General features: G+C 44.7%; 1 protein-coding gene across 7 annotated transcripts in view; it reads left to right on the top strand.

The window, feature by feature from the left end:
* The window catches only part of LRP4 (LDL receptor related protein 4), a 141,956-nt gene that overhangs the window by 73,566 nt on the left and 43,384 nt on the right, over window positions 1-25,006 (top strand). For all 7 annotated transcript variants that reach the window (XM_077322376.1, XM_077322372.1, XM_077322371.1 and 4 more), the window contains 3 exons: window positions 12,754-12,870; window positions 13,576-13,689; window positions 14,280-14,396. In XM_077322376.1, the coding sequence (XP_077178491.1) occupies window positions 12,754-12,870; window positions 13,576-13,689; window positions 14,280-14,396 (348 nt within the window). The remainder of the gene's footprint in view (window positions 1-12,753; window positions 12,871-13,575; window positions 13,690-14,279; window positions 14,397-25,006) is intronic.

Here is a 25,006-nt window from a genome sequence, read left to right as displayed (position 1 = left end):
GTTCAGCCTGGTGGAGAGAATAATGTTCAGAAGAGGGTGGCACCAATACAATACATCTAACCATGATCTCGGTGTTAGAGATCTCAATATTGGAGGGGATCCTCTGATGGATTAGTGGGAGAGCTGCCCTGGCCTCAACCATATGCCTGGCGGAAGAGCTCCGTCTTACAGGCCCTGCGGAAAGCTGGTAGATCCTGCAGGGCCCTTAGCTCTTCTGGGAGCTCGTTCCACCAGGTTGGGGCCAGGACTGAAAAGGCCCTGGTCCGGGTTGAGGCCAGGCGCACATCCCGTGGGCCCGGGACAACCAGTAAATTCATACCCGCAGAGCGGAGTGCCCTGCGGGGGGCATAAGCAACAAGCGGTCCCGCAGGCAGACGGGACCCAGGCCGCGTATAGCCTTAAAGGTCAATACCAATACCTTGAATCTGATTCGGAAACAGACTGGTAACCAGTGCAGATGACGAAGCACCGGCTGAATGTGGGCCTGCCATGTGAAAGCTGCCCCTGCCAGTGAGTTCCATAACAGCTGCCTGCAGCCTTTCCAGGTCCTGGGGGGAGGGGGGGCCATCCGCTTCTTCCACCCCACCCCCAATCTAGTGTCCATTGTATTCTTGAATGCAATGGGCTTGGCCCCTAGTTATAAATAAAAAAATAACAAATTGAGTTACACTCTTTAAAGACTATTCCGTTAAATAAACTTAGAATATAACTCTAAGGATTGTGCTGTAGTTCTTTTCCATACAGTGCATTTTTCTCATTGTTTCTCATTGTCACTTTGCAAAAAAAAAAACCCCTTTCATTATTTTAATTTGGATGAGTTTATATAAAGTGAAGGAAGGATATGTATAGAGGGCAAACCAGGCAGTTCAAGCCTTGTCCTATTGGAGGAGGGAGAATCTGTAGGTTTTCTTACTAATTCACCCCCACCACTGCTCTCCTTTTGTTTATTTTCTTCAACAGAATTTCTTGTGGTCTCGTTCCTTTCATTATTTGACTTTGTTGTTCTGGATGTACTTCTTGCATGATCTCTAATTGTTGCTCTTGTGAATGGTTTCTGCTCTCCTCTTGAACTGCACTTCATGGCCAAATGATCTTGCTGCTTGCGTTCCCAACAGGCTCCCCTATTAATGTTTGTCTAGTGCGGACTCACTGTGTCTCATCCATTGTAGTTCGAATCCATACGCATTTATAAGTCAGTAAAAGCTTTCCAGTCTTTAAGAGCCCTGACCTGGCTGGCCCAGACTAGCTAAGCAGGGTCAGAACTGGTTAGTTCTTGGATGAGAGACACTGAGAAAGTTCAGGATTGCCATGCAGAGGCAGGCATGGCAAATCATCTCTTTTAGTCTCTTGTCTTGAAAATTCTATGCGGTGACCATAATTCAGCTGCTATTTGACTGCACTCATCATGATCAGTCCTGAAGATTTCTGTTTAAACATATTCCAAGCCTTTGTTGACTTTCATTTCTTGGGAAGTCATCTTCTCTTGATTACCACTTGGGTTTCTTGCCTTGCTTACCTACTTAACAGCAAGGTTGCTTTTCTCTGTGCTTGGCTCTGTGCTGTGAAAGGAACCAATTAAGTAATGTTACATTTACTTCCTGCCTTGGATCATGTTTACAAGCTCCAATACTATAATAATAGTATCAAGAAGCACCTTCAGCTACCACTGCTAGGCTTAGATGTTGAGTCTCTTCTCACCTTATTCCCAGTGCCTGGAGCTTTGCAAGATATTGTCTCCAATCAACACATGGAGAGAACTCATCTTTGCTGCTGCAAAATGAGCCACCTTCTGAAATCCTGGTCAGGCCTGTTCTCAGTTAACTGCTACTGGCATTGTTTTCATTTCATGTTTGAGTCACATATATTATTTGTGTAGTACATTATTATCCCACTCTTCCAAGGAGCTCGTGGCGGTATATATCATTCTCACCTCCTACTTTTATCTGTACAACATGCCTGTAAGTCAGGCTGAGAGAAAGCCCAAGATCCCTCAACAAGCTTCATGTTTGAAGTTGGATTTGAACCTGGGTTTCCCAGATTCTGCTGTGACACCTTAACTACTACCACACACTGGGACTGATCAATTTAGCAAAATATTCTAAGGGACCTTTGGGACCATCATAATTAGCTACTTGATGCAGACTGTGGGAAAGAAGGGAGTTCACCCACCTATTGCCATTCCTTCTAGACCTACTTGAGGGAGTTTCTAGATGGATACAGAAAGGTAAATCTGATTTCTACTTCAAAGCTAGGAGTAATTATTTCAGTAAGAGCCATAGGGAATTATGGATGAGAAACTCATGAGGGGTTGTTCTTTTTTTACCATAAAATAAATGATCAACTGATCTAGGTGATGAGCATTTTATTTAGTTATTTATGCATACTTTGGTTTCTAAGGGTCAGAGGAAGATCCTGAATTCAAATAATTGTGCCATCTACTCAACTTGACATTCAGTTCTCTCTAATGTCTGGAAGCAGCTGTGATTGAATTGTACAAGTAGGTGGCACGTATCTAATCATGTCCAAGGAAGGAAATAACATTGAAGAAGCCTTGACACTGCCAGTTTGACCTGTAGGGTTTTTGGGTGCAATTACCAAGACCAAATCATGTAACACCTTTGTAATAGTCATCAACTATGAACTTGTTTCTATCAAAACTTGGAAACTGAATGATGAGAATTCACCTTCCTGGGCTGCTACAGAAGGGCCCATTCTCAGGGCCATTCCGCACAAGGACCAATATTGCCAATTGCTTTCACAAAGTGGAAACGCTATTTTAAATAGTGGAATCTTGGCGTTCCGCATACCTTCATTTGTAGTGTAATCCAGTAGTGTTTCATTCATTCCCCACAGGTTTCCGGTCTCGCAGGAATCGCTAGAAAGGAAGCAATTTTTTTCTGTGCTTGTTCCCGACCCTGGCCATCAATCAAACGGAACAACCAATGGGTGGTTGTTATCATGCTCCCGAAAAGCCCTTTTCCCTTTGAGCACAGGTTTAAAAAAAACACACACACACACACAGTTGCAACGAATATGCGTTGATTTGTTGCGACGGAGAGACCCCTCCATCTAGCTGGCGTGTGAGCTGGTGCTTCATCGTTACCACGCCCCCCCGATTGGAAAAAAAAATCCCCCCCCCCCGTGCACGGGTGCGATTTTCGGCTGAAAATAAAGGGAACTTGCAAACGGGGGGCTGTGTTGTGCTTGGTGACTTAGGGGAGCTTTAAAGCACTTCTGTGGAGGGACTGTAGCCAGAGAAGCCTCGCTGGGGGAATGAAGACTCGCTGGTTTGTTGCTTTCCCCGGAGCCTCGCTCCGAGGAAAAAAACAATGGTGATCGCTTCGCTGGAAGTTCGGAGGAGAGAGCCAGGGGGAGGGACTTTGTTGCAACCGCTACATTGGGAACGCACATGTTTTTTTCGCTACTGTTGCAGGTTGTTGGCAAGAGTGTAGCGATTTTCTGAGGGCGAATCCACTTTTCCCGATTCCCCGGAAATCGCTATAACTAAGCGATTTTGGCGCTAGTGTTGCAGGAGTGTGGCAGATTGCTCACAACATCATGCGGAACGTAGTTTTAGTGGCAAAAACAAAATGTAAGACTAGTGCTATATTAAAGTCGTGCGGAATGGTCCTCATTATTATAGAGGAAACCCCAAAATTTGGTTTTGATAATTACATCAAAAACAGAACAAGGGAATGATGGACTAATTGGAGTACTGAGGTTAGCATGCATTTAAAAAAAAAACACCATTATTTTATTTCATCTGTTTATATGAGTGAAGGAACTGAACTCACTAATGAGTGAAGGAACTGAAGCACTGTATAGGTTAAAAACACAACTGTTGTATTTGTCAGACTGGATACATGCCAGGCACTGAAGCAGAAAACACAGATGACAGCAAGCCCATGTGCATTCTGGCTAGTTGGATAGCTTCTGCATCTGTTGAGTCATTTCCCACTGATGGTACTGGAGTGTCAGATATGCTAGTCATCTGGCTAAGAAGGGTGTGATGTCCAGGTCTAATTTCTTGTGGTTTACTTACTCAGGCCTTCATTGGGTCTCTCCATGCATTTAAAAAGACTGATTTGAGAACTGCTGTTTGCTAGTGTTACAAACTGTGGGGGATAGGAGTTGTTTTGCCAGATGCTAATGATATATGTATTTACCAATCAGTGCTTGGCAGCACGTGCCCTTAAAATTTATATGGACTTCAGTAGCAATTCAATTAAAGTTCTTTCTTTACTGGGAAACTGTATCCTCTCTCCCCCAAGGCACTTGATGGTAGGAGGTGTCATGGCTCACGGGAAAGAAGATTATAATAATATCCAATAGGACTTTCACTGCTCCAGTACAGAAGTCACATTGGCTTCAGTCCACCATGCTAGTGTAGATGTTCCTAAAGCCAATGTACATTTAGTTCGATTGTTAGCAATCATTCATCTGGGGTGGTGGTGGGGCTGGGGGTGGAGGTGGGGGGAGAATGGAAGTCTGATTTGAGACCAAATGAATGAGCAGTGTTTTTTTTTTAAACAATGCAATTGGGTGGGGCTTGTTTACTCAGGGAACGTGTGCAGAGCACCCATTTTAATGAAAAGTTCCTTATACAAATGGAAATATGTCTGCTTTTCCAACACAAATGGCCTTAAACTGGGTTCTCTGTCGGTCAGGCCTTCCTCTCTTAATTCTGAATCTTAAAGTATACAGGGTCCAGGGCAGTAGAACAGTCATGTACACATACAGGAGTAGTGGAGAAACTTCCCACTCTCCTCGGTTCATTCAGTTATCCTCCCCAGACATGGCTGGAAATCTGTGCAACTCTAAGCAAACTTATCAGGGCACTTACCTTGAGCAGTAGTTGTTCAGAATCAGGGCTGGGACAAAGTTGGCCTTTCAATATTGCTTTTTAAATGATCAAGGATTTCTTTAGCTGTGAGCTGGCAGGAGTTCAGAGAGAGAACACCTTACAATGATCCATGACTATTCCATCTCTACTGAGTAAAGGCTAGATGTGTCTTTATTTCCTCAGTTTACAGGGCAGTAGGGGCTTCGGGTTGTTGATGACATGACAGATCTGCAGATTTAGGATCATTGTTTGAGGAGGTCTGAGTTCCTAACTTAAGGAAAAGAGGTCTTTCTCCCAAGGTGACCCATAGAGTATGCTTCATTTTATGAATAATGGGGCAGTCTCGGTAGATTCTACGAAGCCACATTTTTATACATGCCCTTTCTCCGAGTATCTGAATTGTGTGGTTTTTGCTCCTTGAATAAACACCCTGTCTAGACTATCCATGATTCTCTTACAGTAAGCAAGGAAATATAGATGATCCTGTGTTCTGCCTGACTTTATTACACTATCTATATTACACACTCCTTTCTCAAGGAGTTCAGGCCAGTGTACATGATCCCCTTGTCTACTCTCTGCTTTTTATTCTTACAGCAACCTTGTGAAGCACATTACACGGAGTGATAGTAACTGTCCCAAAGTGATCCACTGATTTTCATGGCTGAGTGGAGATTTAAACTACTGTCTCCCAAATCAAAGTCTTGATACTACACCACACTGTCCATCTGTTCAGCAGGACAACAGCTGTTAGCTCTGAAGTACTGGGTACCCTAGATTGTCTTTCTTTAAACATTCTTTTGGAATCCTCAGAATTGCCACTAGGTATTGTATCAATGTTCTGCTGGGATTAAACACTTTGCAATCATCTTCCAACAATAGGAAGGGGCATTTCCTTCTATCGCTGTGACAGTGGGGAAAATGCTAGTGGCCCCACTGTAAGTAGTCTGGCTGTGGCTGAAATGGTTGACGTGCTTGTTGTCTGCTGCAAAGGGAATAAGGGCCTCGGTGTTTAACCGGTTTCCTTTATGCCATTTCCCTAACCTGAAGCTCATTTTTCATATTTAAGGGGAGTATTAAACTGTTCCCTGTAGGGTGGAATTTAATTTTGAGCAGTTGCCTCATGAGAGTAGCAACAGTTCAATGGGATAATGGTATCTTCTCTGAACCAGCGCTAATAGTCTAACCCTGTGGGAGCTAGAAGAATTCTCCCCCAGAGAGCTAGCATGCAAATTCCCTTCCAGGCGGCTACTGCACAGGCCTTTGGTGATTAGTCACGCTGGGGCTCAAGGCAGCAGACACCAATACATATGTTTGGCGGGGGGGGGGGGGGAGAATTGCAGCCAGCAACTGAGGCATGGGAGTCTATGTACAGAGGCTGATTTGGTGGGAGAGGGGCCAGCAATATTGAGTTGTTTCTTCAGATCTTTGGCCTTTTTTTGTGAGGAGGAAGACAATATTTCTTGAATTTAGAGGAACTAAAAAATAACATTGATAACAGGCTGCTTCCTCAGACAGAATGAAAAGGTAGCTAAAAATCTGATACAGAAAAGAATTGATAACAGATACATATTTGGATAAATAGTGTCAAAACTGTGAAGCATGTCTTTACTGTACTGCATTTAATCAGTAAGAAAAAAGCAAGTTTTCACAATGACTTGATAACTAATTTTGCATATAGGATTTCATTCATTCTTTAACCCATGTATAGTGTTTGTTTGGAGTGGTGTATAATTGATCAGCAGTGGGTGCTGATATAGTAAGTGCTTGTGAGAGAAGAAAAGTGGTATACAAATCTTCAAAATGTTAAAAATCTGTGTGCTAAGTGCCGTCAAAATGCAAGACCATAATTCATAATTCCAGTTTATCCTACATAACCTGCTTACGCTCTTGAGAACACACTGGTCATGGGTTTATGATGAAGAGTGGGATGCGGGAAAATTCTTACAGGGTTGGAATAAAAGTGGAAAGTGACATCAAGTTACTCATTTGCTTCACTGCAGATAAATTTACGGTAGAACTGCATTTAAAATTTAGAAACTGGTAGGACGCCAAATTCTGTAGGGAGGGAAAGGTGAGATGAAAGTGCTAAAATCATAAGGATATATAAGACAATGTGAGCTCTGCTGTAGCAGATCTTGGCTTTGTTTAACCCAACACCTTTATTCTAACAGTGGCCCGAAAAACGCTACAAACAATACATAAAAGTAGCAACCCCCTTCACAGCTTTTATCTGGTATTTATCCAGCTTGCTTTATTTAGCTGTCATGGCTAATACTGCTAGATCTTATTTATTTGTTTTTGTTTGTTTGTTTGTTTATTATTAGATTTTATACCGCCTTCTCAAACGGCTCAGGGCAGCTCACAGAAAACATTGCAGGAGTAATATATAGAACAATCTGAAGGCATAATACAATAATAAATAACATCTTTAACCGAGTGTCACTCGAGGGCCAAGCAGCCAATGGGGAGCCGTGCAAAGCACGGCTTCCCATTGGCTGGTTGGCCCAGCCTCGCCTGGGCCGGCCGGGGAGTTGCCGCTCCAAGGAAGAAGCCTTCCCCAGCAGTAAGTCCTCCAGACGGCTTCCCCTCACCCAGGGAGCATTCTGCTAGGCCCTGGGGCAGGCTTGCCTGCCCCTGGGCCCGGCAGAAGGCCACAAAACCCGCCCCCGCCGTCCCGAGCCTTCTGCTGGGCCCTGGGGCAGCCGAGCCTGCCCCTGGGCCTGGCAGTAGGCCGCAAAGCCTGCTGCCGCCTTCCCGAGCCTCCTGCCGGGCCCTGGGGCAGCCGAGCCTGCCCCTGACCCTGCCAGAAGGCTACAAAGTCCCCTTTCAGGCCACCTACCTTACTCTGTTCCTCCCTTCCTCCCAGCATTCCCTTTGTTTTTCCCTTTCTTCCTTTCTTCTTTCCTCCCTCTCTCCCATCTGCCTCTTTCTGGCTACCTGTTTCTCTCCTTCTGTCTTTATCTTCCTCCCTTTCTCTCTGTCTTTCTCTCTGTCTCTCTTTCTCCTTTTCCTCCTTCCTTCGCCCCATTCCTCCACCCACCCACCATGCTAGGGCCTGCTGTATTTTGGCCACAGCAGGCTTAATATCTAGTATCAATAATAAAGTAACAGAGGCTTCAAGTAGAACGACAACTCAAATAGAACGACAGCCCCCAGAGAGGTCTGGCTGCTTCAGGACATGGAGGGGGTGTCGGGGGGGGGGGGAGGACCACCAGATGTTATTGGGTTGGTTGGACTCAAGCGAATGCCTGGTGGAGGAGATCTCTTTTGCAGGCCCTGCACATTTTTGCGTGTTCAGGCAGGGCCCTGATCTCTTCAGGGAGCTTGCTCCACAGGTGGGGGCCAAAACCTTAAGCCTGATTCAATTGGGAGCCAGCTGAGTTGTTGGAGTACCGGCCGGATATAAGATCTCCAAGGCGTATTTGCGAGAATCCTGGCTGCAGCGTTCTGCACCAGTTATAGTTTCTGGATCAAGGATAAGCGTAGGCCTGCATAGAGCGAGTTGCAGAAGTCCAGTCTAGAGGTGAGAGTCTCATGGATCACTGTGGGGTGCTAGTAGCTTAGCATAGGTGGTAGAAAGTCTGCCGCGCTACTCTCATGACCTGTGTCTCCATGGAGATTGAGGTTTCAAGGATCACACCCAGATTTCTGGCGGAGTGGGCTACTGCTAGGCGCACTCCATCCAGGTTGGGCAAGCGTGCTTCCTTGCGTCGTCCATTCCTACCCAGCCACAGGACCTCTGTCTTTGAACAGTTGAGCTTCAGATGAATACTTGAACCATATTGTCACTGCTTCCATCTGGCTAAGGATTCGTGTGTGTGGGGGGGGGAATCGGGGTGGTCAACCATCAGGAAGAGCTGAGTGGGCAGGTGGTGAAGAGGGTTGCGGTGGCCCTGGTCCTGCACAGGATAAGGAGGGCACACAGCAGCCTCCAGCAGCAGCTGTGAGTGCATGGGTGTGGAAGGTGGCAGCATCCCCTCTGATGTGTCAGGCCCACTCCTGGCCCCTTGTGGAGATGGGTGGCCAGCAGCTGCAGAGGGTGTTTATGGATGTGGCCCTGAGCGTGCATTGTTTGCAGCCGAGGCCTAGAGGGCCTTGTGGGTGGTGGGACAAAGCAGGTGCTGACTCACAGCGACTGCCCTAAAGGTAAGGAGGACTGGAAGCATGTGGGCAGCCTCCTGCTAGCTTCCCTAGAAGGGAGGAAGTCTCTAGGGGGGCCTGGAAGAGAGCAGCAGCTGCAGAAGCTGAGCCCCAGTAAGAGAGATGGGGCAAGTAGAAGAGGCAGGTGGGTGCCCAAGGCCCTGGTAGTACCAAGGGGGCAGGTGGGCTTCCAAGATTCTGAGAGAGGCGAGAGGGCCGGAGGTGAAGGCGCAGGCAGCCTTCCGAAGCCGGAGCTGCTACGAGGAGGCAGGCGTGGCTTTGGCAACATGCTGGCCCTCAGCCTGCACATTTGATGATGATGATGATGATGGTGATGATGATGATGATGATGATGATGATGATGATGATGATGATGAAGCTGACTGTCCCATCCTGTCACTGACAGGCCTTTAGCTCAGTTCTGGAACAACAAGCGTGTAGAAGCTCTCTTTACTTGAACCCTTCTAGAATGGCACTGAGATGATGTTAGATCCAGCAGAACATAGAGGGGAAGGATAGTTGGAATCGGGCAATACAGGTTTGATATAAGAAACAGTTGTACAGTTTGTAGAATCTGAATTATAGGCTTTAAAAAGGTTTAGAAGTTTTACTTAGTTCCTGAGTTTTTCTCACAAAGCCCTTTGTTTCTGTGTTTATCAACAGAGGCCTGTGTTTTGTTTTGTCTTTTGAGTTCCTCTGAAATTCCCTGGTTTTCTAGAAGGCAAGTACCCTCTGCAAATTACCTTGCTTTCCCTTCCTAGAATCACCAGGTACCCTCTAACTTCCGAGGCCTCTGAATCAAGTTTCCTGATTCAGTCTAAGGAAATCCTCAACCAATTAACCCTTTTAACTAGACAGGAATCCTTCTCTCCCTAGAAGATTTCTTCCATTTCCTTTGGCTTGAATTGGGCAGTCGAGAGAAGAACTGACAATGGCTGTTCAATAAAAATAGTTTATTATACTTTGGAGAAATCCTTTTTCAATGGTTTTCCTTCTAGTATTTCTCAGCAAATCCAATTTTTAGAATAGGGTGAAACAAAGGATTTTCTATTCTCAAAGTGACATCAAGTGACTCATTTGCTTCACTGAAGATAGAACTACACAGGGATGACCATGAACCAACTAAAAGAAGCAGTCATTGACAGAGACACATGGCGGAAACTTTCCTATGGAATCTCCAGGGGTCGAACACGACTGAACGGATGACATCAACATTCTCACAGTATCACATAGGCAACAATATTGGAGAGTCCTGCATGCATCTCCAAATGGGGCTGCACATCTAGCCTGTGCTGAGACAGCTACACTGGTTGCCAGTTGCAGCCCGGATCAAATTCAAGGTTTTGGTAATAATTTTGAAGGCTATTCATGGGCTGGGCCCCACTTATCTGAGGGATGACCTACCTCCTTTTGCCCCCCCCCCCCTGCAGGGCACTTTGCTCAGTGAGTGCGGATTTGTTGGCGATTCCTGGCCTGAGGGAGGTTCACCTGGCCTCAGCCAGGGCAGGATTTTATTGTGTGGTTTGTACAGGAGTGGCAGGCTATAAATCAAAGAATTAAACAAAGAAGCTGCTGGAAAATGTTGTGGCACTTGCAAAGGAACAATTAAGTTCATTAGACTACTGAATGAAATGGGTCTTAATTCTAAGTAGATCAGGTTTAAGATTCCTCACTGTATTGAAATTGGAGTGTTTGCTGCCCTTTGTTGAATACATTTGCTCCTCAGTGTGTCAGGTTTACAGGGAAAGGGGACAATTCTGTGTAGGTGCTATAGATTGCATCAGACACTGGCTGCAATCCTAGGCTGTAAGGGCTGGGGAACTGGGGAAGACTGAACCTCTGGAGTGTCATTTCTTAGCTTCACAGGAACTATCTATCCTGCCAGTTCTTATGTTACTGATTCATTCCTTCCCCCTCAGTGCTGGAGAGTAAGCCCATTTGATGACAGCTGGAAGATCGTATCAGCTGTGATGGGGCAGAGATGAAAGCTTTCCACAGTCTTCAGCTTTTCCTTGTTCTTGCTTTTCTCTCTGTGTTTTAAATAAATAGTTGAGGTAACATTGTTTCTGTTGGAGAATGCACCTGTCAGGAACAAGATCATGTGCTGCTGCCTTCTTGTCATAGCTGGCATCCTTTGAAGCACAGATCTTGCAAGGCGGAACATTTATTTCATCCTCAAGTGCAGGTTGTGCTGTGGTTGATTTAGACTGTGTTTTTGAACTCCAGCCTTTACGGATGGCAGCTGAAGGATCCCCCCCCCCCTTCACGCCAGTGATACTGGCAGTATGAGATAGTACTTTTAAAAATAGTTATCTAAAAATTTTAATTACAATGATTAATTGTTGGCAACAGGCAAACATTTTACAGAGCAATGTATATGTTGCTCCAGTGATGTATAGGATCCAGTTGCAGAGAAAATGAAAATATTGGTTGGCATTGGGGGTAGAATGTCTGTACTCCATAGCCATGGCAGTTTTTCAGGCATCAGATACCAAAGACCATAGATTACATTGGTATGCAGGTACAGTTTATATAGTGTTATAAAAATTAACCAAACCTATTAATTAATACATTATAAATAATGAACATGAGCTTTGATCAGATCAGTTCATAGCATGAAGGAGGTCTCATAACATTAGGATCTTCACTGATGACCGCAGTAACCATGTTGTTTTATGAAAGTCTGGTGTTCCAAAACCTCCACGTAATTTTAATTGAAACTCTAGTTTTTCTATGGCCCTTATTTGCCATTTTCAAGGAACCTACTTTTTCTAATCATAAATTTCTGATTAGGTTGCTGGAAGTCACGTAATGATCAAATATTTATTTAGGTTTTTATATTGCTCATTGACAGGTTTTTGATAAAGCCCTGTCTGTCCTATTAATATGACTTCCAGCACTGATAAGTATCAATGCTGTTCAGTCTCTCATATTGGAAGCAATAAGATGCTACTGGTATTCTATAAGAAGGGAAAACCAGCAGTTGTCTTATCAGAGTACTGCAAGGGAGTCACATTCATGTTTCTTTACGGGGAGAAACTGATCTTGGGAAGAATTACCCTATTTGCTGGCGTATAAGACTACTTTCCCCCCCTGAATAACATGCCTCCAAGTGGGGGGGTTGTCCTATACGCCGAGGGCACTTCAGTTGGGATAGAAATAGCTGCCCATAGTGGCCTCCCGATGCCTGCCCACCTCATTCTACATACCATCCAGTATCGCACGGTATCCATCTCAGCGGCAGCAGGTCATCAGCATGGTTGCGGCGGGCATCAGCAGTGAGACAGGGGTGCCAGCCTTTTTGGCGTGACTGGCCCGTTCTGCTTGGCAGGAAGCAGCGGCGCTCTGGCCTGCCCCTTGTCTACGCAGAGCTCGCACTTGTGCACTTGCACACTAGTGCCGGTCACAGGGAGATGCAGGGGCGGGCAGAAGACGCTATGGTTGTGCTGCAGTCATACAATGGTGACAAACTATATTTTGAGTGGAAATGTTGGGGGTCATCTTATACGCCCAGTCGTCTTATATGCCGGCAAATACAGTAAGTTAAACATTAAAGCAGCACCTTTTAGGGGGAGATGGGGATACTCCTGGGTAGAACAGCACTGTCCCAGCTGCAAATATCCTTGTCTCGTTTTTTTTTTTTTACTTTTTTAGTAACTTTGTAACATGCAAGAATGTGTTTATTGTTATTAATGGCCTTGGTACAGATTGCAGGATAGCAAAATTTATTGAAACCTGGTGGGATTGCCTTTCTTCTTTTTGTATTTCAGTGTTGCCCACTTGCTCCCCACTGGATTTTCACTGTGACAATGGCAAGTGTATCCGTCGTTCATGGGTCTGTGATGGCGACAATGACTGTGAGGATGATTCTGATGAGCAAGACTGCCGTAAGTTACCTTACCACATGTCTTAACAGACAAAACCATTTTCTTGTAGTGCTGTTGAGATTAACGCAATTAAACACTACAGTAGTTATAGCAGTTCTTTTAATTACTGTGTTGTAGTCCTTGACAGCCAGTAGGGCAGCCAGTATTGTCCGTGAGCAATGGCCAGTCTTATCCTTTGGTAGGAGTGACACCAAAGATTACATGACCATATATAGTCTTAAAAAGGTAAAGGTATCCCCTGTGCAAGCACCGAGTCATGTCTGACCCTCGGGGTGACGCCCTTCAGCGTTTTCATGGCAGACTCAATATGGGGTGGTTTGCTAGTGCCTTCCCCAGTCATTACCGTTTACCCCCCAGCAAGCTGGGTACTCATTTTACCGACCTCAGAAGGATGGAAGGCAGAGTCAACCTTGAGCCGGCTGCTGGGATTGAACTCCCAGCCTCATGGTCAGAGCTTTCAGGCTGCATGTCTGCTGCCTTACCACTCTGCACCACAAGAGGCTCTTTATATAGTCTTATCACCTGATAAATGTTTAACCAATTTAAAGAATATATATATATAAAAATCAACTAACTCCCACCCATTCAGGAACCCCTTCCAGGGCAGTCAAGAAACCGCAGAGTTTCATGTAACCCTGGTTGAGAAAGCCTGCACTAAGCCCTCTGTTATGTTTGACTTGTTTGCTGCTTGTCTTTAACTCTCAGCCCCACGGGAGTGTGAGGAGGATGAATTCTCTTGTCAGAATGGATACTGCATACGTAGCCTGTGGCATTGTGATGGCGACAACGACTGTGGGGACAACAGCGATGAGCAGTGTGGTTAGTAGCCTGACTGGGTCACTCAGCATATGTGCTGCCTAATTCTGTAGAACAGCCATTTTAAAACAGATCTTTTTTTAAACAGTGCTTGCTTGGCCTTTAATCCAGCAGTGAGATATATTCAGTATACCTGCAGGTAGTTCGACAGTTACTTTGCCTCAATATATAGACCTAGAACAAAGATACAAATTAAATGGTAGGTCCACTTAATATTTGAGATTTTTGTTAGGACAACAGTCTCTTAAGTGGATTGAGGAGCTTGGGCCAAAGCATTTGACTTTTCCCCTAAAATTCATTGTTTGAGAGCTGGGTCTGCATTATTTTCTCCATTGGGATATCTTCCATCTACCAGAACTTTTAATGTTTTACGTTACATCACATTTATTTAGAATTCCTGTTAATTCCAATTTTTTAATTCACAACCTAATAGTAAAATGAGGAGGCAAGCAATTATTGATTTGTACAGTGAGTTTATTTGTGTGCTCAGGGGTGTTAAGGTGCTCTCAGATAAGTTGCACAAATGGAGTCAATCCTGGGAGAGTAGAGCCTGTGGCCATTCAGCTGAGCTACCTCTGACTCTGTTTTTATAGACATGAGGAAATGTTCGGACAAAGAGTTCCGCTGCAGCGATGGCAGCTGTATAGCTGAGCATTGGTTCTGTGATGGTGATACGGACTGCAAGGATGGCTCCGATGAAGAGAACTGCCGTAAGTATCTTCCTTTTTTCAGTGGCTTTAGCAGACAGAGGTTTCCAACTTGCCTATCATTCAGGATCTTCTGAAATAAGCAGTTGGAATACTTCAAGATGCAATGCCCTTGCATTAGGCACCCATTATAATAACCTAGATGTGGTGTAATATAGTAGCAGATCAGCAGTGCAAATATGTGTACCTATTTTGTTCAAGTTGGCTTGAAACTCAACATCAAGAAAACAAAGATCATGGCATCCGGCCCTCTCAATTCCTGGCAAATAGATGGGGAAGAAATGGAGATAGTGACAGATTTTATTTTCCTGGGCTCCAAGATCACTGCAGATGGGGACTGCAGCAAAGAAATTAAAAGACGCTTGCTCCTGGGGAGGAAAGCTATGGCAAATCTAGACAGCATCCTAAAAAGCAGAGACATCACCCTGCCAACAAAAGTGCGTTTAGTGAAGGCTATGGTATTCCCAGTTGCAATGTATGGCTGCGAAAGTTGGACCATAAGGAAGGCCGAGCGTCAAAGAATTGAGGCTTTTGAACTCTGGTGCTGGAGAAGACTCTTGCGAGTCCCTTGGACTGCAAGGCGAACAAACCGGTCAGTCCTAGAGGAGATCAACCCTGACTGCTCTTTAGAAGGCCAGATCCTGAAGATGAAACTCAAATACTTTGGCCACCTCATGAGAAGGAAGGACTCCCTGGAGAAGAGCCTAATGCTGGGAGCGATCGAGGGCAAAAGAAGAAGGGGACGACAGAGAATGAGGTGGCTGGATGGAGTCACTGAAGCAGTAGGTGCAAACTTAAATGGACTCCGGGGAATGGTAGAGGACAGGAAGGCCTGGAGGATCATTGTCCATGGGGTCGCGATGGGTCGGACACGACTTCGCACATAACAACAATAACAATTTTGTGCAAACTGGACTTCTGTGAACCCCTGGTTATACTCCAGTATGCATCTCTGGTTGTCATTATATTAATCTCTTTCCTTGATAACATATGTCTTTAAAATTTTGAAATGAGAAAAGATATCTGTAGGATCAACAGTGGACCTCTACCCCATCTTTTTCTCCCTCCCCCTTTTGGAAAAGGAGTAATGTTTTCTGCCACAATAATTCTTTTTTATAATACTTCTCATAAAGGAATACAAATGCAAATAAATTTATTGAAATTGAAAAGTCATGTGGATTTTTTGAGGAAGGTACATAGGTACAAACTTGCAAGAAGTTCCTGTTCTTTTCAAGGAAAGAATAACTATAATTTCTAGTCATGATTTAGTTTCCATTCATATTTTTAAGAACATAACAGCCCACCTGCATCAGACAAATGATCCATCTACTCAAGGATTCTGTTTCACACAGTGGCCAACTAGTCCTGGTGGACTGACCAACACGGCATAGAGGCCAGGGTCTTCCCCTGCTGTGTCCTTTTAGCAGTGGTATTCAAAGGGTTGCTGCTTCTGTATACGAAGCTTCCCTTTCTGACTGTAACTAGTAGCCACTGATGGACCTATCCTACATGGATTCGTCTGCTTTCCTCTCAGTGAATTCTACAAATTAATTTCTCATTGAGCAAAGTACTTTCAGTGTATCAGTTAGAGCTTCAGACTAAGATCTGGGAGTCACTGGTTCGAATCCCAACTCTCCTGTGGTAGTTTGCTGGGTGACCTTGGGCCAGTCACCCACTCTCAGCCTAACCTAACTTGTTGAGAAGATAAACTGGAGGAATAATGTAAACCTCTTTGGGTTCCCATTGTGGAAGAAGGTGAGATATACATGAAGTAAATAAATTCCTTTTGTCCATCTTGAATCCATTGCCCATCAACAAGTGTTATTTGAAAAATATTTATTTATTTAGAATATGCATATGCCATTTCTAAAGATACCTACTTGAGGTTGTATTTTTTATTCCCCTCAACACCTGCTTTTCTCATTCTGTGAGATTAAGGTGACAGTAACAAATCAAAATAGTGTGTATGTTCCAGTATATAGACCAAACGCAGATATAGGAGAATTCCCCACAATGAAAGAATGTGCAGGTATTTCCATACAGAACCAGACTCAATCTGCCATATCATTCTGCGATGTGAGTTGTATAACAACCAACGTTCTGACCTGGTCTCCCCACTTTTAACATTTCCTGAGGTCACAGATGGCAGGGCTCTTGAATTGCTGCTTATTGATAATTGTTCGGAGACCACTGAATGGGCAGCTAAGTTTTTATCTATAGTAATGACCCACAGGGCAAAGAAGTAAAGGTCACTGGTTTTAGTTTTTTGTATTTGCTGCTCCCTTGCCTGCTGTAATTTTTCTTACAGCTTTATAGATCTGTATTTACAGAACTGCTTTGTATACTGTTTTATTATGGATGCCATTAAAGGTTTTTGTATTGTATTATTGTTGACCAAACATAAGCTTTGTTACTATTTCCAACTATTTTTTCATTCTGTGTGATGAAACTTAAAAAAAAATTACATAGATTGGGTTGCTCTTGTGGTATTTTTAGTATATTTTTGGTATTTCTTTTGTATATTTTCATAACCTGAAGGTGCTTCTCTGTGTTGTTCACTGAATACTGGTACCTTGATCTTGATCTTGACCTTGAGTAATGACCCTGTGAGTTGAGAAAATTGACTAGTAATGCAGCAAACGTGGAAGGGGTGACCTGCTTCATTGTTTCTTGGTGGACAACATCCCAAGGCTCCTTTTGGCTCTCTGTTTCTCCAGTCTGTGTACACTTGGATCATATCTGCCAGACTTCTTCCTACTAGTTAATTAAGACTTTATCAAGTGTGTTAAAGAGCTTGGAGTTCAGTGATAGAGTATTGGGAGAGTTGGTTTCACTGTCCTCTTTCTGTGGGTCATTTGTCATATTGTTCAAGTCTCTGCTTCTAGTACTTTGTCTGCACCATATCTGAGCTGCAACTAATATCTGTGGAAACTATAGGATTGTTTTCAACTTCTGTTTCAAGGGCATTTTACAGAATTTATTCTAGATAGGAAGAAACTTCAAAAAGGTTGTGGGGGGGGGGGAATCTGGGCTGCCAGTTTCTGAAGGACAAGGGTAGGGAGCAGTGTTCTATATGTACTGTGGAGAGTGTCTTTTATCTCTCCGGATAATAAAAGCTGGGAGAGAGCCAAGGCTACAAAGATTTCAGAGCTAGGAAACAACTCAGAGAGACCAACTTTGCTGTCTCCTTTCATTGGCTGTGCTTTCTCTAGTGGGTTATTAATATGCATGCATGCATACCTCAGGGATGGATGAGAACAGGTAGTCTAACCATATCAGGTTTAGTGATAGGGTAAAATAACATTAACAAGCCATCCTTTACATTTGTATATATCTAAATCTCGACCTCATACCTTCTTGAAAATTTGAGTATAGAGTTGTCCCTCAACTCCCACAACCTGCCCTTCAAACTAGGAATAACAACTACTCTCATCTGCCCCTAAACTACATATCCTCTACTTGTTAATGTTTGCAGTTGATGAAGATGCATAGCTGGCAAGTTGCAGCCAAATCTGATTGGAGTCCAGTGCATTTGACTTCTCAGATATCCTCTGTCACCTTCTCTCAAAGGCTGTAATGCTGCACTTATGTCTGATGATCAAAACAGTGGAAGTGCCAAGAGAACTTTCTGGCAGTTCTTTAGAGCTCGGTTATAGTTGTATGTGGTTCCTGTTTAGGTCAAGGCCAGAAGAGAAGTGGAGGGAAATGGCATTGAAACTTCTTACTCATCCATGATGCAGACAGTCAAATCTCAGCTTCCCATGCAGTTATAGCACTGGGCAAAAACTGTATACCCACTCTTTCCCATTAGAAGGCTGGTAATAGTGAAGGGCAGCAGTTTTAATTAGCAAAAACCATACAGAAAGTGATAGGTTAAACCCCATCTGCTAGCCCAGTCTGCATCGGGCCATGATGGCTACAGTTTAAAACACTAAGGGAAATCTGTGGTCTCTGTTGCAACTAGCTCTTGAAGAACGAAAAAGGCTGGAAGTTCATCTCAAAGTCACATTTATTTCTTCTGAGTTCCCAGGATTTCATTGTAATGATTTTTAAAATGTCCTTGGACATAATGGCATATGGATTATGTTGTCATGTACAGAATGTTTTGTCTTCCTTTTCAGTTTTTCTTGAAGGTTCTTTTAGGCATTCAAAGGAATTGTTTGTGAGCACTGGGATAGAATTGTAGCAACTTTGTGTTAGTTTGTGGCACCGCAGTTGAAGAGGGACATAGACAAACTGGAGCGTATCCAGAGGAAGGCAACAAAGACGGTGAGGGGTTTAGAGACGAAGATATATGAGGAAAGGTTGTGGGAGCCTGGAGAGGAGACAACTGAGAGGGATCTGATAACCAACTTCAAGTATTTAAAACTTCAAGTATTTAAAAGCAGTATTTAAAAGGCTGCTATGGACCAGGGATGGACCAGAACGAATGGGATGAAATTAATTCAAAGTAAATTCTGTCAAAACATCTGGAAGAAGTTCCTGATAGTCATAGTGGTTTCTCAGCAGAACAGGCTTCCTCGGGAGGTGGTGGGTTCTCCATCTTTGAAGAAGTTTAAACAGAGTCTGGATAGCCATCTTACGGAGAGGCTGATTCTGTGAAGTTTCAATAGGGTTGTGAGTGTCCTGCAGCATGCAGGGGGTTGGACTAGATGACCCAGGAGGTCCGTTCCAACTCTATGATTCTGTGATTCTATGGATCCTCCTATACAGGGTCTGAATGTTTCTGGAGAGTATTCTTCTGTGAAGGGCTGACTTCAATGGGGGGAAATGGCATTCTTCAAAGACTTGGCTCAAGTCTTCTGCTCAGGAGCTTTATTTGGCAAGATTAAGCCCTTGAAGGAACCACTCCATTTTTCATTTTTACAACTTGGCTAACTTCACACCTTGGTATAGCTAAATATATATGAACTAGCTTCAAAGCCCATTTGTAATATGGGCTTTGAAAGCCCCCCCCCCCGGCACCAAGCACATTCAGCGTCCCAGGGAGGCTGTGGATGTGCTCAGCGGCCGCGAGTAAGCCATCCCTGAGGCCTGCAGAGCACACCCGCCAACCCGCAGGCCCGGGGAAGCCATTCCCTGGGCCCAGGCCTGTAGGTGCTGAAGTGATGATGGCGCCTCACAATGCTATCGGGGGGGGGGGGGGTCGGTAGGCGCTTTGCACCTCCCTACTGGCTAGAACTCTGGCCTGTCCGGGGAAAGGCCCAATCGGAAGGCACTTCGCGCCTTCAAATTTTCGGATGCTGTCTAGATTTGCCATAGCTTTCCTCCCCAGGAGCAAGCGTCTTTTAATTTCTTTGCTGCAGTCCCTATCTGCAGTGATCTTGGAGCCCAGGAAAATAAAATCTGTCACTATTTCCATTTCTTCCCCATCTATTTGCCAGGAATTGAGAGGGTCGGATGCCATGATCTTTGTTTTCTTGATGTTGCGTTTCAAGCCAACTTTTGCACTCTCCTCCTTCACCCGCATCAACAGGCTCTTTAGTTCCTCTTCACTTTCTGCCATTAGAGTGGTACCATCTGCATATCTGAGGTTGTTGATATTTCTCCCTGCAATCTTGATCCCAATTTGTGACTCATCTAATCCCGCCTTTCTCATGATGTGCTCTGCATACAAGTTAAATAGGCAAGGTGACAGTATACAGCCTTGTGGAACTCCTTTCTCAATTTTGAACCAATCAGTGATTCCATGCCCGGTTCTCACTGTTGCTTCTTGACCTGCGTATAGGTTTCTCAAGAGACAAATAAGATGCTCTGGTATTCCCATCTCTTTAAGAACTTGCCACAATTTGTTGTGCTCCACACAATCAAAGGCTTTAGCATAGTCAATGAAGCAGAAGTAGATGTTCTTCTGGAACTCCCTACTTTCTCCATGATCCAGCATATGTTGGCAATTTGATCTCTAGTTCCTCTGCCTCTTCGAAATCCTGCCTGTACTTCTGGAAGTTCTCGGTCCACATATTGCTGGAGCCTAGCTTGTAGGATTTTGAGCATAACTTTGCTAGCATGAGAAATGAGTGCAATGGTGCGGTAGTTTGAACATTCTTTGGCATTGTCCTTTTTTGGTATTGGAATGTAAACTGACCTTTTCCAATCATAGAATCATAGAATCATAGAATCATAGAGTTGGAAGGGGCCATACAGGCCATCTAGTCCAACCCCCTGCTCAACGCAGGATTAGCCCTAAGCATCCTAAAGCATCCAAGAAAAGTGTGTATCCAACCTTTGCTTGAAGACTGCCAGTGAGGGGGAGCTCACCACCTCCTTAGGCAGCCTATTCCACTGCTGAACTACTCTGACTGTGAAAAACTTTTTCCTGATATCTAGCCTATATCGTTGTACTTGAAGTTTAAACCCATTACTGCGTGTCCTTTCCTCTGCAGCCAGCAGTAACAGCATCCTGCCCTCCTCCAAGTGACAACCTTTCAAATACTTAAAGAGGGCTATCATGTCCCCTCTCAACCTCCTTTTCTCCAGGCTGAACATTCCCAAGTCCCTCAACCTATCTTCATAGGGCTTGGTCCCTTGGCCCCAGATCATCTTCGTCGCTCTCCTCTGTACCCTTTCAATTTTATCGATGTCCTTCTTGAAGTGAGGCCTCCAGAACTGCACACAGTACTCCAGGTGTGGTCTGACCAGTGCCGTATACAATGGGACTATGACATCTTGTGATTTTGATGTGATGCCTCTGTTGATACAGCCCAAAATGGCATTTGCCTTTTTTACCGCTGCATCACACTGCCTGCTCATGTTTAGTTTACAATCCACAAGTACCCCAAGGTCTCGTTCACACACAGTGCTACCTAGAAGCGTATCCCCCATCCAGTAGGCATGCTTTTCATTTTTCTGACCCAGATGCAGAACTTTACACTTATCTTTATTAAATTGCATCTTGTTCTCATTTGCCCATTTTTCCATTGTGTTCAGATCTCGTTGAACTCGGTCTCTATCTTCCGGAGTATTTGCCAGTCCTCCCAATTTGGTGTCATCTGCAAACTTGATGAGTAGTCCCTCCACCCCCTCATCTAGATCATTAATAAATATGTTAAAAAGTACCGGGCCGAGCACCGAACCCTGAGGTACCCCGCTACTCACCTCTCTCCAGTCTGATGAAACACCATTGACAACAACTCTTTGAGTGCGGTTCTCTAACCAATTCCCTATCCACCTAACGATCTGAAAATCCAGATTGCAGTCCTTCAACTTATCCATCAGAACATCATGGGGAACCTTGTCAAAAGCTTTACTAAAATCCAAGTAAATGACATCAACCAAATTTCCCCGATCCAGCAAACCTGTTACTTGGTCAAAAAAGGAAACTAGGTTGGTCTGGCAGGACCTGTTGGAGACAAATCCATGCTGACTTCCTTGGATCACCAAATTGTCCTCCAGATGTTTGCAGATCGCTCCCTTTAATATTTGCTCCATTATCTTCCCCACAACAGAGGTCAGACTCACTGGTCTGTAGTTTCCCGGGTCATCCTTTCTCCCTTTTTTGAAGATCGGAATAACGTTTGCTCTTTTCCAGTCCTCCGGGACATCTCCAGTCCTTAAAGAGGTTCCGAAGATGATGGACAAGGGCTGTGCAAGTTCTCTGGAAAGTTCTTTGAGTACTCTCGGGTGCATTTCATCTGGACCAGGGGATTTGAACTCATCCAGTGCAGCTAAATGCCTCTCGACAACCTCTCTATCCATGTTAACCTGCCACCCAGACACTGTCCTTTGGCTACAGCCATCTCTAGACGTGCCTAAACACTTTGACCTGTGGGAAAAAACAGATGTAAAATAGGCACTAAGCCTTTCTGCTTTCTCTGCATCTTTTGTTAGAGTTTGTCCATCCGCACCCAACAGCGGGCCTATTGCCTCCTTTACTTTACGTTTGCTCCTCACGTAACTGAAAAATCTTTTCTTATTACAGTGGGCTTCCCTGGCCAATCTTAGCTCACTCTCAGCTTTGGCCTTTCTGATGATTGATCTACAGTGCCTAGTAACCTGTAGGTACTCTTCTTTAGAGCTCTGTCCTTCCCTCCATTTCCTGAACATTTTCCTTTTCTTTCTTAGTTCTTCTTGAAGTTCTCTGTTCATCCAAATAGGCTTCTTAGAGCTCCTGCAGTGTTTTCGTATTTCTGGAATAGTCATTGATTGAGCATGCAATAGCTCTTGTTTGAGTAGCGCCCACCCTTCACATGCTCCCTTCCCTTCCAGCATTCTCGTCCATGGTATGACACTCATCATGTCTCTGAGTTTATTAAAGTTTGCCCTACGAAAATCCAACATCCGCGTCTGGCTACAAGCTTCCTTGGCTCCCCATCTCAAAAGGAATTCTATGAGGACATGGTCACTTCCCCCTAGGGTCCCCACCTCCTTCACCTCATCCACCAACTCTTGCCTGTTGGTCAGTATTAAGTCCAGTATGGCTGAACCTCTTGTGGGTTCATCTACCATTTGATAAATGAAATTGTCAGCCAGGCAGGTCAGAAAGTTGCATGACTGAGGACGCTTCGCAGAGTTTGTTTCCCAGCACACATCTGGAAAATTGAAGTCACCTATGATGACAAGGTCCTGCCGCTTGGATATTTTCTCAAGCTGCTCACAAAGTGCAGCATCCACATCCTCTCGTTGGTCAGGCGGTCGGTAGCAGACACCAACCACCACACTGTTTGTTTTCCCCTCGCTTATTTTCACCCAGATGCTTTCCACTGTAGATATGCTCTCCTTCACTAGAATTTCCTGACAGGTAAGCCCTTTCTTCACATACAGTGCCACTCCTCCACCTCTTCGATCTATTCTGTTTTTTCTGAACAGTTCATATCCATCCACCATTACATTCCAGTCATGAGAATCATTCCACCAAGTTTCTGTGATGCCTACTAGATCATACTTTTCCATCAGCATGAGAAGTTCCAGCTCTTCCTTTTTATTGCCCATGCTTCGGGCGTTAGTATAAAGACATCTGAATCCTTTTACTTTTGGTTCCCTATGAGCTGGCCTTGCCGGTTGGGCTGCCTCCGATAGTTTTCCTTCCATACACTCCCTATGTTGATCGTCTCCTTCCCCTAGTGGCTTTAGTTTAAAGCTCTCCTGATGAATTTCCCCAGGTTCCTGCCAAACACATTCTTCCCCAGTTTCGATAAGTGCAGTCCATCAGGTGCTAGTAGGCCTTCCTCAAGAAAGCCTATCCCATGGTCCCAGAAACCAAATCTCTCCTGCCGGCACCAACTACGCAGCCAGTGATTCACCTCCATTATCTTCCTCTCCCGACGCATTCCTCTTCCCTTGACAGGCAAGATTGAAGAGAATACCACTTGTGCCCCCATTTGCTTGAGCTTCCTCCCCAGATCTTGATAGTCTTTTTTAATAGGAGCGATGGTATTCAGGGACATGTCATTCGTTCCCACATGGACCATCACAAATGGGTAGCGATCCGTAGATTTGAGGAGTTTGGGCAGCCTTTCTGAAACATCTTTAATTTTCGCCCCTGGCAAGCAACACACCTCTCGGGTTAGGGGGTCGGGCCCAGCCACATGGCGATCCATTCCTCTTAGCAGGGAGTCTCCAATTACCAGTACTCTCCTTTTTTTTTTCTTCTCAACTCCATTTCCTTCTGTCCCCGTGGCCTCTTCCCTTTGTCTTAGAGTTTGTTTTGGGACCTCTTCCCTTGTTGACCCTTGCACCTCCTCTGCAAGGGCCTGAAATCTATTCTGGAGCTCCAAAGGCCCCGAGAACTGTCTCGCCCTTCGCCGTTCAGTCTTTTTCCGAACTGCCTGCAGAGGCTCCCTATTGTGGTCAATCTCCTTGTCCTCTTCAGGACTGGTTGTATTCTCTTTATTCCATGTTGCAGAGCTCTGGACTACGAACTCCTCCCCTTTTTTACTTTGGGTCAGAGTAATAATTCTGTTTTCTAGTGCCCTAATCTTTTCCTCCAAAAGTCTTACCAGCTTACACTTGGGGCAGCTGTAGTCCATCTTGTCTTCTGGGAGGAAGGCAATCATGTCACACTCACTGCAGATGATGGGATGAGTGTCCTGGAGGTCCATTGTAATGTCTAGGCAGTGGAAGTACTAGGGAAATATAATCTACTGATATAATCTACTGATTCTAATTGCTCGGCCAAGAGCCCTTTGTCTCGCGCCAAAGGCTCGCGCCTCTGGTGAGGAGTAGCCCTTTTTAATCCTCCCAACAATTACCCAGCAATCACCTCACCCAGGCAGAACAATAGCCTCACCTGGTCAGCAGCAACTCTCCCCAGTAGCTCTCTCCACGTGCTCTCAGTTGTCTGAGCTCTGCCTCTGGCGAGGAGCAGCCCTTTTTAAGCCTCCCAACAATTACCCAGCAATCACCTCACCCAATCCTGTGGCCATTGTTGAATTTTCCAAATTTGCTGGCATATTGAGTGTAGCACTTTTACTACATCGTCTTTTAAGACTCTATGGACAGTTCCAAAAGGCAAAATGGAATAGTAGTGAAAGTCATAACAGAAGAATAGTAACATAATGGAACAAATATAGTGAGAACATCCAATTTTAACTGTAACATACTGATAGAACCATAGGATGGACATGTTGGTGGTGATTCTCATGGGAGTGGGACTCAGGGGCTAATGGGAGGTGATT

This window comes from Paroedura picta, chromosome 2 (assembly GCF_049243985.1).
Source record: "Paroedura picta isolate Pp20150507F chromosome 2, Ppicta_v3.0, whole genome shotgun sequence".
In the NCBI taxonomy this organism is placed as follows: Eukaryota; Metazoa; Chordata; class Lepidosauria; order Squamata; family Gekkonidae; genus Paroedura; species Paroedura picta.
This window is presented reverse-complemented; position numbering and strand designations above follow the sequence as displayed.